The 17,648-nt window shown below is 33.1% G+C and overlaps 1 protein-coding gene across 2 annotated transcripts in view; it reads left to right on the top strand.

Moving 5' to 3' along the window:
* Positions 1 to 17,648, top strand: part of LOC140443741 (uncharacterized) — a 242,234-nt gene that overhangs the window by 1,846 nt on the left and 222,740 nt on the right. For both annotated transcript variants that reach the window (XM_072535150.1, XM_072535151.1), the window contains exon 2: positions 2,756 to 2,957. In XM_072535150.1, the coding sequence (XP_072391251.1) occupies positions 2,772 to 2,957 (186 nt within the window). In that variant the 5' untranslated portion in view covers positions 2,756 to 2,771. The remainder of the gene's footprint in view (positions 1 to 2,755; positions 2,958 to 17,648) is intronic.

Consider the following 17,648-nt stretch of genomic DNA (forward strand, 5'->3'; position numbering starts at 1 on the left):
ATGAAATTTTCAGCCTTTTTTAAAAATTGAAATGTTTTAGTTTTAAATAGCATCAGTATTTTACAAACAAATTTGTCGTATTACTGGTGATTCCTTTGGTTATTAGCATATTAAGATCCATGTTCACCTCTGGGATTTCCAATACTGATACTACAAGGGGTAAAAAAATTCCATGAACAATGTTTAAAAATTTTATTTAAAAATATTATACTTAAATTATTTTAACATTATCACTTTAAAATATTCTTCCTGCCTATATATTATCCCCAGGGATACCTCCAATTCTAAGATAAGAAGCATAAAAGATACTGTTGCACATCATTTACCATAGACATGGTACACAACCTATATGGTGTGCAGAGAAAAGTTTAGAAAACCCTTATAAGTAGAAGGAAACTATTAATGAATACAAAAATCTTTTACCATAGACATGGTACACAACCTATATGGTGTGCAAAGAAAAGTTTGGAAAACCCTTATAAGTAGAAGGAAACTATTAATGAATACAAAAATCTAAACAAAATACAAACGGAACAATGAATATCTTATATAAACGAACTTTACAATGGAGACAGTTAGACTACATCAGACCTACAGAAGCAGACAAAGAAAGTGATGATGGCAACATAGAAAGCACAAAGGATGATATGAAAAATTAACTCTTAAAATACAGTGAAGAAACAATAATTTAAATTTAAAACAAATATTTTTTCAAGAAATTTTAAAGTCTTGAACCAGATCAGTTGAGGACCTATATTACCATACTAATACTCAAAAAAGGAAATATGGTAAATATCTAATCATAGACAAGCTGATATTCCAGCAAGAGGAGATCATACCCTACCATAATAATGCATGTTTTTATTTTTGATATCATCTTTTGTTTCTTTTTGAAATCTTGTTTCTTCTGAAAAATAATTTATTCTATTTGTTCTATTCATTTAATTGCTACTTTAAAGTTGAGTGATTTTAAAAAAAATATATAAAAAAAGCAAATTAAGGCATCTCTTACATTGTATGAATTTTATGTTGATTAGACTTATAATTTCTAAAAGATAACAATACAATTGAAAATTAGGAAGTATACTGATTTATATGCACATAAGTGTAAGATATTCCCTCATGAACAGTAATTCTGCATTCAGGAAGTTAAAAACCAATCTCAACTAAGTAGCAACTTTTGTGTACCATTTAATATCATTAAGAAAACAATGCTTCGATTCTAGAGTAGCATTCGTTTTTTCTATTTGGATTCCCGGTCCTGTATGGACTTAAGATTGTCTGGATAATTGATTTAGTTAAAAAGTCCTCATCAGAAATAAGGTATAAAAATAATTAATTTGAATTGTATGTGCATCCATTTTCATTTTAAATTTTTATACTCAACTTGTGTTTCTACTTGTTTTTATAATGTGGTCAGAACCACAATAGACCTCTTAGGTCAGGTGGTTAAACACCCACTAATATTGAACCACAAGGTGACTCAAAGTAAATTTCCCTTTTCAAAAAGTTATAAAAGAGAAAGTTGTAAAGTCGGAAACGATTTATTAACAAAACATAAAAGTGTACAAATCTGGATTTATTTTTGAAAAATACTGGTGTTCATATGACGGCTGGCTTGCTCATAGAACTCTTGCAAACATCTGCATAAGTGTTCAAGCAATTGTTGGCATCCGTTGTTTCAGCTGAGCGATGATAACAGAGGCATCAACATAGACAGGACTTTTCAAATATCTCCACAAAAAGAAATCTAGAGGCGTGAGGCCAGGCGATTGTGGAGGCCATTCAATGTCGCCATGTAAGGAGGTAAGACGAAAGTCTGTTGATTTTAGGTAATGTATAAGCTGAATTCTGTACGAATGAAGAGCAAATCCTGCTTCAAAATGCGTTTCATGTTTGGATGACTAATTTGTAATGATCCAATACGAGCCAATCTTTTGGGATGTAGAATTACTACATGGTGTACTCCAGCAATATTCACTGCGGTTCAAGCCGATTTTGGCTTACTTGGGTGTTTCTGATTTTGGGCTGAACCAGTGTTTCGAAACTCTGCCACAAACGCTTTTACAACATTTTAGAGGGTGCATCCGCTACGTGACGTATATTGTAGTGAGGACAGAACTGCCGCCTTGCCACCGTGTGCGAATCATTGCTCTTGAAATATGCTTCGACTATAAACACATGTTGTTCGTCTGACCACTGTTCCATGGCTACTAACAAATCTGCACGTCTTGACTACCTGATGTCATCCGTGCAACTCTGTTTACAACTTAATGTGGTACGACTAAAAAGGGAAATTTATTCTGGGTCACCTTGTATAATGTGGTCTCAAATTTTTAAGGGATACAATATTTGGAATCTTTCTATGATTAGCAAAGTTCACTTTTTTTTTTATTATCAAGTAAAATATCTTCATTATCACTAAACTTTTAGTTTAATGTTTATTTACTGTGTAGGAGTAAAATAACATATTGTGTCACTTCATCCAGAGAAGTGGATGAAGGATTATAATAAATACATTTGTGAGGTGAAGTTATCATACGCTACAAAGTACTACACTACACTTTTAACTGAGTAAAATATTGAATTTCCTTTATAATCATTTTCGGTCCTAGAATATTACTGAACTTATGGTCTAGTTCAAAACATCACGTCGGGGGTATTTTGGTGAAAACATTTCTATTCAAATCTGACAACTAGCATGCTTCTAAATTAAAAATGCATCAGTATTATCCAAAAATTTCTTACCTTTCAGAATGTAGTATTCGGTGATGTCGTTGCCGGTGTCTCAGTATGAAGCCCTATTGGCTGAGATGCGCGGCCTAAGGCGAAAGGCCCAGCGCGTTCAGCAAATCGCCAGACCACTGTTACAAGGTGATTCTTCACCTCTGTCGACGTATTCCTTGGACGGTGCTACAGGACTGAGAGAATTCAGACCACGCACTGAACAATTTTATGTAAGTACTTACTTTCGCTTTAATCTTTTAACATTATTATAATTGCTGCTGTTTGTGGTGTTCTCGGTCCACCTTCACGAAATTCCTCACTAAGGCTACTTCGACCAAATATAAATTCTGAATACCACCGAAATACAGTTGTTATTGATGGAACCTTATTATCGTCCCAAAATGCGTTTTTGAGATCGTGGATGCACTCCTTTTCACTTTTTTTAATCACGACGTACATCCATGTTTTTTTCTTTTATTGTTTACTGTAATATGACAGTAGTTAAACAGCTCAATAGTAATATATTTTGTCACTTTTTATTGCCGACACAAATGTTAAATTTTACAAATTTTCATTCCAATCTTTATTTTGTGCGATAACTACTTAATCATCAGTGAAAATTAATGTATAAAGGTATGATTTTCCTTTCCATCCGGATTTTCTCTAGGAATAGAAAAATTCTTTTGTCATCTTAGGTATATAGGCTGTATTTTGTTCCTGACTTTAATTGCTAAAGTCCTTTTACCCTATGACGGCCGATATGCAATTAAGATATGATCAGTGGGCCTCAAACAGTGGGGCGTTAATAAATAATTCTGATAGCTTGAAAAGTAAAAATATATAATTTCCTGTATTTTATTTCAGTAATAATACTGGATTTTACTACTTTCCTTTTTTTATCGAGTATATTGTCCGCCGTGATATTTTTAAAGCAGCGGCAACTCTCTTAAAAAATAATTATTTAATAGTAACTGATTAACAAACATGCATTTGATATTTTACCCCTTGAACAGATGTAAGAGGCTCCAAAGGTCCTCCATTACTTCTTTCTAACTCAAAATATTCATATAAATTCAATACAAGTTGCTGTGCTTGTGAATTTAGCGTTTTTCCAGGCATATCTTAAAAATAATAATAATAAGTAATCTCGAAAATATACAAATAAGTTTCCATTCGACGGAACTATAGCCAGACTCATGTAGTATAATGACAATTTGTAGATTAGAAAATATTACTTTTCTCATTAGCTTAAAAATAAATACTTACCGGAAATAATCAAATTAAGAGAGCAAAAGTTAGTTGTTCTAACAATAATTATGCTTGAAAATATATAATTCAAATGATATACCCAAAGCATAAAATAATAAGCAATCAGAATGCCCAATCTGCTTGTCAAGATAAATACGCGCATATCTTTTTGCATATCTAATTTTATCTGTTGTGCATAGAAAAATTAACCCGGTTTAATTTATTTACGGCAACCATAGACAGAATATGCACTATTTTATTCGTACTTTTAGTTGAAGAATAGATTAAATTATTTCAAATTTACTAAATTATTAATCTGTAAAAATTTAGATTACAGTTTTGTCGTAGCTTGTCACAAATTTCTCAATCCGACTATTTGTTTCCGTTTAAAATATGGCAATCGCGTGCTGACAGACTTCAAAGGCGTCATCTGAGAGTGGGCATTCTGATTGTTATTTATTCTGTGCCCAAAGACTACAAATTAAATAATTTGAAAAACAAAAAAAAAATAAATTCAAATAAATCAATAAACACGACAAATGAGCTAATGTCACTGTCAATGAAAATTATAAACGTCAAAATTTACATTAAACAAGGTATCAAAGACATGCCATATTGTTGATTCTTGTTTAACTTATTGTGATTTCTATGGACAAGCGGCTTAATTTTGCAATACTAGTTTCTGCGAGTAAAAAAGAGACTTATTATAAAAAGTAATTCGTGAATAATTTCATGCGTGGGAAAAGATAGAGTGGACGTACTATATGAAATTTCACTAACAGTATAAAAATATAAAATCAAACTGATTGCTTTTTTTTTCGATTTATTTACATGATCCTAAACCCCAATCAAAAAATTTTATTAAGGAAAGTTGTGCATATTTTGGTACTAAAGCTCGGTAGTCAACGAATTATTGGTCATGGCCATCTTTGTGGGGGTTCGCCGGTCGCCTATTACATAAATTATACTCAAATTATTTAATTTTTATCTTAATTCTGAACCCACTTATATTCATTATTAACATAATTACGTGTTTTTTGGTATTACTAGGTTTAAGATAATCCGTGTTCTAGATAATTTGAGATTACTGATTATTAATTTAATTACTCCTAAGAATACATTTTTGTTCTTATTTAATAAAATTTCGTTAGCAGTGACCCAATACGCATTATGATTTATTAAACATATTCTATGGACATGTAAATAAATGTGTTCTATTTTCTTGCGACATTTTTTGTTTGTAAGGAATAGTTATATATAAAAAGAATATAAACGAACATCTGTTGGTTGTCTGTAAAATTACATGGGAATTATATTTTAAGAGACTAGCGTAGATCTATCTCTATATATTTTTTTCTTTTTTGCTCTGGTGTAAATATAATCTCCTGGTCGTTTATTTCTGTTTATTTTTAACTGATATTTAAATTAAAATTTTTAATGCTATTATAATGCCAACAGCAATTCAAAATAAGTATGCTCTTGTTATATTAGAACTACTTAATATGAATTAAAATCAAATACTTGTCACTGACATAAGTCATTTCTTAATGATAGTCTTTCGTAGAATTTGAATCAAATTCTAATAATCCTTGATCAACAAATACCTTATCTCCTCCAATATGAGTGATGATTAAACGACGACTTTTACCAGTTATAAATTTTAATCCAGTAGACAAACCTTCAGTATCCGTCTGACGAGAATTTGTAACCTGTTGATAGATAGATAGATTCAGAGAGGTGGACTTTTGGCCGCGACCTTTTTAGATCTATTATGGTCCTCTAGTCCTAGATAACATTATCTAGCCTGACCCTTTTTAAAAGGTCTAATAGCTTCGAGACTGTACCTTCCATGTAGCTATTTGCCGGTGGTTTTCTTCTCCTAATGCACAGAACCGCACATTTGCCAGACTGTCACACTGACATAGAATGTGCTCTGCTGTTTCTTCTTCGAGGTGACAGAATATGCACAGGTCATCATCTGATAATCCCATCAGCTTCAAGTGCCTATTCAACTTACAGTGCCCTGTTAGAAGACCTACTATGACTTTGACTGTTTTCCTGTCTTTGTTCTGTAATGAATTGTTTCGCCTGTCTTCGTGCTGGTGAGCCTTTCTTTGTCCTGGTGAAGTCCTCCGCCATTACAGAGATTTGTGAGCTACCCACTTCCTTGTAGCCGTTCTTATTACTGTCTTTGCAACGCCGCAGAAGGGTTCCGGTCCAATGAATGGCATTGATGAGCCTTGTTTGGCTGTTTTATCTGCTTTTTCATTACCCTTATGACACTCATGCCCCGGTACCCAGGTTACCATAACCCTGCTACGGTCTCCTAGTTTATTTAGGGCACACACACAATCGCATACTAGCTTAGAATTGACCTCTACAGAGTTGAGTGCCTTAAGCGCTGCCTGACTATCTGTGAAGATGGCAACTGAACGGAACATCGTTCTTTCCTGCCTTTCTATTTCTTCCACGCAGTGATGGATTGCCGTTATTTCCGCCTGAAAAACTGTCACATCCTTAGATAGACTTACCGGGAAATGTATCCCTTAATCCATGATTCATCCAGTTGATAATTATTTATGTACCAAGGGCATTAAGTAGATGTTTATGCTTTAGTGCGACTATCTTACAAACGCGAGGGTCTCTGGCCCGACGCTATTACCAAAGATATAGCCAGTGGCTTATCGGTTTATGTTGAAGGAAATAAAAAAGTAAACTAAAAAAAAATGTTAAAATGCTTATTACTGACGAAGAAGATAGAAAATCAGTTTTTCTGGTAAACGTACCAGAGGCAAAAACCGACAAAAGACGCTTTTTTACCATTATTTACAAAATGAATAGTTGAAAGCTAATAAGAGATTACATGTCTTTACGGCCACGTGTTTGTTCAAACCAAAGATTTTTTATGACCTATAGACAAGGTTACTGTACTGTACAACCAGTTGAAAAAAATACATTTGGAAAAATCCCCTCCATCATTGCAATCGCAAGGAGTATCAACTGATTTGGTACATTTCTCTTCTATTTACAGTCGTAGGCTGCTTTGTAGTCTATAAATATGTGATGAGTATCAATGCCATATTCCAGTGTTTTTTTCTAAAATTTGTCTCAGAGTTGGAATCTGTTGAATCAGTTCACATGTAATAAAATTGCAATTTTGACATTCTGCTGAACCATGAGAAAAATTCATACATTTATTGTTATAATTATAATTAATTTTTTACGTAATCGTTTACGTTATAGTTATTATCAAAAGTTTAGCATATAATGCTATTTTGATACAACGTTAATTAGTTTCTTTGTATTTGAAACGAAAACAAAAGATCATTATTTTTTAATAATCGGTTAGGCGAAGTTTAAACAACCATTTATATTGTATAATAGCAGGTGTTCTACCTACCAAATACTTCTTTTACGGAAGGCGGAAGTTATGAATATGTGGGTGGTATATTTGTATACAAAAAAAATAATTATTGAGAATTGTCCAATATCAATTCTCAATTGATATTAGTCAATATACAAAATGAAACTTTGGAAGCACTGAAATCAGGGTAAATGTTCTATCAGATTGGCCCTCAAACTACATTAGTTGTAGGCATCGGTTTCTTTGTCCATAAAAACCACGCGAACAAGATAATAAACATCCATAGTATATCATCTATAATGGCATATCTTATTCTGAAGCGGAACAGTAGATATCCAAGTATACGCTCCAAAAACAGACTATACAGACGAAGAAATCGAAATGTTTTATGACGATATATCTCTTGCGCTTGATGACTTTCGTACTTAATTTACAATTTTATGTGGCGATTTCAACGCAAAAATAGGTGTAAAAGAAGCAGAGCTAGAAACATCTTTGAGAAAATTCGGTTCCCCAGGAAGAAATGACCGAGGAAAAACGCTACTAGGATTCTTACTACAGAATAATTTATTCAGAACAGCTTCTTTCACAAAAAGATGCACATAAGATTGAACTGGGAAAGTCCAAAGGGTAGAACAAGGAACGAAATCGACTACATCATAAGTGACAAAAAACAAATAATTAAAGATGTAACAGTACTCAACAAGTTCACTACAAGTAGGGACCACAGAATGATACGAGCGAAAGTCCAAATCAACGTAAAAAGAGAAAGGAACATAATGATTAAAAATAATCTCATGGTATCTGGACGCCCCCATAGATATCAACCAATATCAGGCACATATCAATAATAAGCTACTACTGCATGAAACCTCCGAGAACAATCTTAACGACTTGAATAATTGCATCATAAACGCCTCACAAAAAAAGTCACCGAGTGCACTTTCCTAAAAGAAAATCAGATAGTAAAATACGTCCATATAGAGAAACGCTGCAGGATCAAAGAAGACAAATGAGAAGCGAAAAGAATGCAGACAGCCACACTCTAAGAGAAGAATAAAACTGTTTCAAAGACAATCAGGAGAGATTTAAGGAAATTTAAAACCGATAATATTAAATGCACTATAGAGGAAAATAACAGCCTAAAAGTTCTACGTAGAAAGCTAACGAATAGGAAATGCAAAATGCATAAATCAAGAAACAAGCAAAATGAAATAATATCACGTAGAAACGAGTTAATACAGGTCGTCGAAGAGTTTTACGAGGAATGATATGAAAGTAGATGAGAAGATCAAACAGGAATACAAACAGCCATTTCAAAGATCATTAATCAAGATTCCGAACTAATGCCAGAGATAAAGGTAGATGAGATTCGACAAACATTTAGAAAATGAAAAATAACAAAGCCCCGGAGAGGATGGAATTGTAATAGAAGCTATCCTAAATGGAAGAGATATGCTATTAAATAAACTAAGGAAACTGTTTAATCTTTGTTTGCAACAAAGAGAGGTGCACAAAGAATGGAACAATGCTATACCCATCCTTTTGAATAAAAAGGAGATAGAACGGATCTAGAAAACTCTAGACTGTTGAACCATATACAAGGTTAGAAACATCAAGATTGGAGAAAAAAATTATATTTCTACCAACTGAGAGAACAGACAGGATTCCGTTCAAATTATGGTACTATTGATCACCTCCATACGGTAAAGACACTCATTTAGAAATCTATAGAATTCAACAAACCTCTTGTCCTCACGTTCATAGATTTTCATAAAGCGTTCGACACGATCGAAATAGACAGCCTTATAGAAGAAATGAATGACAGCCGGATTGACCATAGGTGTAGTGAACTTATTTACAAAAATGCCACTATGGCTGTTAAGATACACGATCAAACCCTTCTTCTTTTTAAATAGACATGACTGTCGATTTTTGAATGTGCCTCCAGTAAGTTGTCGTTCCATCGTTTTCGTGGTCTTCCTACTGATCGTCTTCCTATTGGGGTCTCTTGCCGTCTTTACTACTCTATTTGTTGTCATTCGGCTTATATGATCGTTCCATTCTACTCTTCTATTTCTTACCCAGTTCTTGATGTTCTGCACCTTGCATCTACGTCGTATATTTGTACTAGCTCCGTCCAAAAAACAAAAACAAAAAATTGTTGAGAACGATAAGTCTGCAGTCTTCTAATAGACTGCAGACTTATAGATAGAAGATAAGTATAGTCTTCTGCAGGTCATCATGCAGGGTAGAGTCGATGGCAAAAAGGGAATAGGTAGAAAGAGGAAGTCATGGCTGCGAAATATTCGAGACTGGACAAACATGACTGTAGACGAATTATTCCACGTTGCAAAAGACAGAGAAGCTTTTAAAAATGTGGTCGCCAACCTCCGTTAATGGGGACGGCATAGGAAGAAGAAGAAGAAGCTCCGTCCCAAAGTGTGTTGTCATCAATCAAGTTTTTTCATCTCTGCTGTTTCTAACATCCTTTTTGTCCTCTCTGTGTCAGATCTTGTTTCTTCCGCGTATGTTATTGGTCTGATGACTGTTTTGTAAATTCTGCCTTTCTTTTCTTTCCCGGTATTTTTATTTCTCCATATTGTTTCATTTAGGCAGCCTGCGGCTGTGTTGGCTCTATTCACTTGATCTTCCACTTCAGTTTCGAGATTTCCGTAGCTAGATAATGTGATGCCTATATATTTAAACTCCATCACTTGTTCTATTATCTGACCTTCCAGCTTCAATTTACATCTTAGTAAATTTGCTGTGTCGGATAAAACCCGACCAATAAAAATAAAACGTTGGATAAGGCAAGGAGATACATTGTCACAGAAATTAGAAGATGGTCAGTTGGAACCACAGAGGAGTAACAATAGACGGCGAAAAGCTTAACTATCTCCGTTTCGCAGATGACATTTTCCTTATCACAGATAATTTAGGAGAAGCCACAGATATGTTAAATCGCCTAAATTGTATGTTCGAAGGTGGGCCTCAGAGAATGAACTTGTTCAAAACTAAGTTTATGACAAATATGGTCCCCAATAACCATTTAACTATTTAAGACAAAGTGGTAGAACTGGTGGGGAAATATACATACTTGGGCCATGAAATAAGAATCAGCAGGGATAACCAAACATGCGAAATACAAAGACTAATTACTTTAGCGTGGACAGCCTTTAGAAAATTGAGAGACACACTTAGGGCCAACATACCAATTAGCCTCAAAAGAAAAGTATTTGACCAATGCGTATTACCGTTCATGATCTATGGGGTGGAAACTATGACTCTAACCAAGACCACGGCTTCGAAATTGAGAGTGGCACAGAGACGAATGGAACTGTCGATGCTGAGAGTGACGTTGCGGGACCGAATAAGAAACGAAGATCTGCGAAGAAGGACGAGTATTGCTGATGTTATGGAATGCATAGCGGAACTAAAATGGAACTGGGCAGGCCATGTAGCGAGAATGCACGACTCATGTTGGATGAGCAAAATTACAAATTGGAGGCCAAGAGCAGACAAACCTAGTAGATGAAGACCACCTACACGTTGGGCTGACATCAGGCGTATCACCAAAAATTGGCAACAAAGAGCACAAACTCGTAAGGAATGAAGGAGTTTACGGGAGGCCTATGTCAAGCAGTAGACGTGATAAATGAAGGCTGAATGATGATGATGATGAATATACAAAATTGGACTAATATCACCGAGTCCATTAGTGTTTAGATTGGCTCTTCAGCTCTAGTTGGCCTATGACTTATTCTTTTGCACTCTTTCCCGTTGCTTGCTTAATTTTTCCAGTTTCTTCCATACCTTCTTAAACATACTGTTTCCATCTGGAGTTCAGTTTACTTTTTTTCTTTTATCAGAGAAGCTGGAGTGATAGTCCAGGGAAATAATTTTTTCTCATGTCATAGCAATTACTCCAGTCGTCAGAGACGAAAATGCCATTGAACCTTTAAAAATCATACGAACAAGCTGAATTTTGCTGAGAATGTCAATTTTGTAACCCCCAAAATGATGCAAAAAAGTTTACCACTCCTGCCTCCAGGCTTTCCCCTAAAACCCCGAACGCAGGGGGCAAAAAACGGAAAAAATCGATTTATGAAAAATCTGTATGCCGTAGAAACAAATTTTTTAAATAAAAAATGTAGCTGAGGTAATTTTGAACAAAAATTTTTATTGGCACTTTTTTTTTTGTAGAATGAACCGTCCTCTCAGAATCAACGCTTGAAGCTACCGACGATTTTGAATGTCAGTTATGCGCGCGAAATCAATTTTAAATAAAATTGTATCAACTCGACGGTAAAAATTCGATATCTTTTGATCAGAGTTCAAAAAAAATCAAAATGCGTTTTAAAGGTGAAGAGTGTAGCTTTCGTATGCATTTTTTTGCAGTTTGCCGCAGATGAAGTTAGTTTCTATAAAGGTGTTAAAGAAAGAAACGTTTCGCGATTGTTGCCATTTTTTAAGATTCTCATGAGATCAATAAAATTGATCCCTTTAATTTTCTGGTCACTAAGGAATTTCCATTGTTAGAGTCTAATCGTAGCCTTTAAAATCTATAGCATGAAATTTCGGATTTGAGTTTTGGCAACAAATGTGAGGCATTTGAAATTTGCCTAAAAAATAATCTAAAATGTTTAAATCTGTTTCTTTTCGATTGTAGAGGTACGTTTTTTGAAACTACAAAATTTCAGCTACAAATTCCATCGATTGCCGTCATCGTAGAAGCATTTACTGTGAGCTGCGATCGTTTGTAATGTGAAAGTTTAAATTCAGCAGTTTTTAGGCATATTTCAAATGCCTCATATTTGTTGCCAAATTTCAAAATCGAAATTTCATGTTATAGGTCTTGCAGATTAGGCTCTAATAATGGAAATTCCACAGCGACCGTCAATGGAAGTGATAAATTTTATTGATCTTATGAGAATCGTAAAAAATGGCAAGATTCGTGCAACGTTTATGTATTTAATATATTTATAAAAACTAACTTCATGCGGCAAAATGCAAAAACTGTATACGAAAGCGGCGCTCTTTATCTTTAAAACGCATTTTGATTTTTGTCGATAAGACACTTGGATCAAAAGATATCGAATTTTTACCGTCGATTTGATACAAATTTTGTTTAAAATTGATTTCGCGTGTAACTGACATTCAAAATCGTCGGTCGCTTCAAGCGTTCTTTCTGAGAGAAATGTTCATTCTACACAAAAATAAATCGATTTTTTTTGTTTTCCCCCACGCAAGGGGCGGTTTTAGGAGGAAGCCGGGTAAGAGTAGTAATTTTTTTTGGGGTCCCGACATTGACATTCTCAGTTAAATTCAGCTTGTTCTTTTAGTTTTTAGATATCAAATCTTTGATGATAGGACTAAATAGCCTGGTATTTGGCGAGTTTTTAATGCATATATAGTAAGCAAACCTATACATTTTCTGCAGACATTTCGGTAGGGTTTTTTTAATTAATAATATTTTAGTGCGAATTTTTTCGAATTTTCACGTCGGATTAAAAATGTATCGAAATATAAACATTTAATCTGTGATATAAAATCCTTCAAAATGGCGTACCATAAAATTTTTAAATTCATTTCTGCTTCAAAAACAGCAAAATAAGGCAAAATAATTCATTATTTTTGTAAACATTAACTTGTAGTCCTTAACAAACCCCCAACATTTGAATTTTGAGAGTTTGATCTGTCAGTTAGTTTGAGTTATTTAAATTGTTTATCCCAGAGGTAAGTAATTTTTTTTTTGATAACATAACATAAAATAATGGAAATATCGTAATTCTACTGGTACCGTATGAAAGATGAACACTTTTACTTTTCATATTTATAAAAAAAATCTAACCAAAAATTAGTTTTTGCACAGTTACTTTTATTTTAACGTATAAACAATTAGAATAACTTTTACTGGTAGCCGAAATATTTTTTCATATTTGAAAAGATGACAATTTTTACACGAATTAAAAGAAGAAAAAGTTATTATATGACGATTAGGTTAAAAAAATAGAAAGTCAATCAGAATACAATAAAAAATTTTAATTTTGTGGGAAAAATATATTTTTTAAATTATTTAAACAAATTATAATATTATTAAAACATTGGCTATTTGTAATGTACGCAAAAATTACACACAAAAAAAAATAAGATTAAAATCCATCAACTACAACCGGAGATACAGAAACTTTCAGTATTTTGAAGATCTTTTTCATATTTTGAACGCTTGAATTTTTGTTTTTCATTAATTTATATTTAAATGGGAATAAGCCACAATTAAAGGTTAAAATACGTTTATTGACGTTTCAATTTCCACTTCGGAAATCGTTCTCAAAATACAAACATTAGTGTATTGTATATTATATACTAATGTTTGTATTTTGAGAACGATTTCCGAAGTGGAAATTGAAACGTCAATAAACGTATTTTAACCTTTAATTGTGGCTTATTCCCATTTAAATATAAATTATTTTTAAAATGCCACAAGAAAATAGCTTCAGAACAATTCTGCCTCATTTTTAACACTTACGAGTCCCTTCCCATATGAGTGAGCCCACCTATGGAATTTGCAGTTTAAGTCGATTATCGTAAACAAATTATACCTTGCATGTTTTTATAAGTTCCCATATTAATTAATATGGTATTTTTGTTAATAATTATTAAAAACATTACCCTTATGGTTTTTTATTTATTTTCAACAATAAAAAAATCATTAAACCCTAGTTATGCATTCACTTATGCCAACATACGTTGATTTTTTCATAATTACGTTAAATCCAGAGGTAGCTATGGAAAAATGACATCGAAACAATAATATTGTCAGTTATGTATTTTGTATTATTGTAAAGCTTTTTGCCGTTTGTGGATTGTAAAATGCTTCAAGGTAAAGTTATCGATGAGAAAATTTGTTCTATCATTATTATATTTTTTAATTCTGGAAAATTCAATTCGGAAATCGCTAATTTGTTGCAATTTTCACGCTATAGTGTAAGAAATATAGTCGGAGGATACAAAACTACAGGTTCGGTCGTCACAAAACCTAGAAATGTACGAAAAAGTAAAATAAACTAAGCAGATCGAAGGGCATTAAGACGCATTATAGTGAAAAATCGACAAGCAAATTATATGGAGTTAAGCGTTTTATTGAGTGACGTTATTGGAAGACACGTTTCTAGATCACCGAGAGCCCCACAAATTAGGATTTGGTACTTACAAAGTAAGTTTCATTGTTAAGAAAATTAGTACGAATTGTTTTTAATAAATTTCATTTTATTTTAGGCTAAGGAAAAGCCACTTTTAAACAATAAAAGAAAATAGACCAAGGTGGTCAAAAGAGCATAAAGATTGGATTCGGTCGCAATGGAATTCAATACAATGGAGTGATGAGTCAATATTTAAAGTGTGTGTTGGAGATAGTAGGAGTCGCGTCAATCGCAGGATAATAGTATATTACTTTTTGAGGCGGAGAAGCATGACTTTTCTTGACGCGCCCGATATTACGCGCCGAACGAAGTGAGGCGCGTAATAGAGGGCAAGTCAAGAAAAGTCGCTTCTTTGCCGAATAAACTATACTATTTTTTCTTCAAACGTAGCAATTTTCAACCATAAATAGTACAATTCATACGCTATTTTTACTGGAAATTAACTGTGACAACTATCATAGATAAAGAATATATATTACTGAATAGATAGGAAACTGTGTAGGTTATTTCTGGACAATGCGCCATCTGGCGGCCTTAGGAAAGCAACATCTTTTTAAAAAATCTTCTCGTAATTCTTCAAATATAAAGATTAATATTGAGGGTTTGATTACAAAAATAAAACAAACGCTGGTTCTTTTTCTACTTTATTTTCTTTTTTACGTTTTTATATAAACATTAATTACATGTATTTAAATGTAGTTGGTTAAACAGTGGCTATTCTGTAGTTTCTATAAATTACAACACAGAAACAGAGAAGGAATAGCATCACATTTCAAGGTGGACTTATATCTCAATCCAACATAGCGGGCTTCTGGTCCAAAATGAATTGTGCAAGTCTTCTCTGCCAATTTTGTTAATCCAAATATTATAAAGCTAAAAAATAAATAGTTTGTTTTTAATATTTTCTGTGAAATAATGTTACATAGTATATTTCTAGAGGTGCTTTACAAAAGGACAAATAAACAAAAGTATTATAGAAAAAGTTCTTGAAACATTGAAGAATTGCCACATTTTTAATGGCGATAATTTTAATTCCTAAAAAACTTTTACCTAATTCTATATCGGCAACAATTCTATGGCAATTATTAAAAAATAAATAAAATCTTATATCAGCATTTTCTACTTACCGCCCTATCTTTTGGAAAAATATGCATTTGAGCATCCTTATTGCAATTATTACAACCATTAACGCAACAGTTAAAAACCGTAATTATTTAAATATGATGGGAAAAAAGCAAACAATTATTTATTCGCAAATAATACAACTCGAAACACTGTGTCGAAACCACAATAAAAATGGCGTACTTGTTTTGTTGGTTGCGGTATTGCGCAGTCACGAAGCTTTGCTATGAAAGGCACGCCCTCTGGTGTCCTTAGGAAATACAAATTTCAGAGGACTGTCACTCCTATAAGAGATACCCGGGCATGACAACTATCAAAGTCGTCTAGATGTTAGAAATTAAAATAATTACGTCGTCGGTGAGATTTGCGTCTCCCTGGTTACAGTTGTTTGACAGTTGTTTGCAATTATTAAAGACAGCTTATTGTTGTTGCAACCGCAAGCGCTAATTTAGTGCGAAAATGGAAAACCAAAACGAAATTAAGTCCGCGGCTAATGATGCAGTAGCACGTTTGGGGCCCTCCAAGTCCGATAAGAACGATAATGCTCAAAAAAAATTTTAAACCCTCATGATTCGCCAACATCGGGAATGATTGCTGAAAGTTGTTCTCGACCATCAGTATCATCAACAATTACCAATGCGTATCAAGAGTCGGGAACATTTTTGCACTGTTTCAATTTTCAAAATGCCTCATTAACTAATTGTACTTTTAATATTGCTATAAATAAAAATGATGTTTAATTGTTGTTAATGACATTTGTATTGTTGCTTTGTGACATGTTTCATATTGTTGCCATGACAACATTTTTCCCTCCGCCGTAAAGAAATGGGAAAAAAAACTGCTGCCGGCGGAGACATCAAACTTTTACAGGATCAAGTTAGATAAGTAATGTCATCATTATTTGACGTTTGAAGAAAAATGAAGCTTTCCATCCCGACTGTCTGAAGAGAAAAGTCAAATTTCCTGTACCTGTCATGATCTGGGACAGCATGTCGTCTAAAGGTATGCGAAAGTTACATTTTATCGATGGGATTGTAAACACGGACAAATATTTGAATATTTTAGAAGAATGTCTTTTACCGATTATGGTACACCGTTTAACATCAGCGGAAGATTTTGTCTTCCAACACGACGGCGTAGGTTGAGATACCTCAAAAAAGAGTTTAAAATGGATTGGATGGCTTTCTAACAGTCCCGACTTGTCTCCGATAGAGACTTTGTGACGCGAAATGAAAAAAGCGTTGAGAAAACATCCTGCCAGGTCGTCAACGAATTGAAGGAAAAATTTCAATTCGTTTACATTAGAATTTTGTCACAGTTTTTGTGTGGTAAACTTTCTCATTTTTTTTTGTTAATACATATTAAATATTGTATGCGTTTTTTTTAATTTATTATTATTCTGTTTAATTAATAGTTTTCATTACGTTATAAAATATTTTTATAATTAGGAAATTCAAAAATGTTGTTTGATGCATTAAAACTTCTAAAATTTACGTTGCGCTTTTATTTTTATTCTCTAAAATTTAATTTTATCAATCTAACGTTTGGCCAACTGATATGGAAACGTACAGGCAATGCTGAAGTGTAATCGTTTTTAAAATTTGTATAAAACTTTAATTTTTCAAATTTTTTTTCTTTGGATTGTTTTTAAATTCCCAGGTAATTTGTTTTCGCAGAGAATTTGTTTATAATAATTAAGAAACGTAATTAGTCTTATTTTAAAGATAAAGCTTAAGTGTTCTAGGTCAAAATAATTCCTATTTTGGAATTATATTCCACCCGCTTCCAAGAAAATTAGATTAATGGTAGTGAAAGTATGTCCACAATCTCTAGAAACGTTCATATAATATAATATGTTAATATATATGTTAATATGACACCAAAATATGCAAATACCTACATATTTACATTACATTTAAATAATTCTTAAAACATTTATCATTTTTACCTTTAATTCATTTAAAGTCAGTGACTCTATAGAT

The sequence above is a fragment of the Diabrotica undecimpunctata genome, chromosome 6 (assembly GCF_040954645.1).
Source record: "Diabrotica undecimpunctata isolate CICGRU chromosome 6, icDiaUnde3, whole genome shotgun sequence".
In the NCBI taxonomy this organism is placed as follows: domain Eukaryota; kingdom Metazoa; phylum Arthropoda; class Insecta; order Coleoptera; family Chrysomelidae; genus Diabrotica; species Diabrotica undecimpunctata.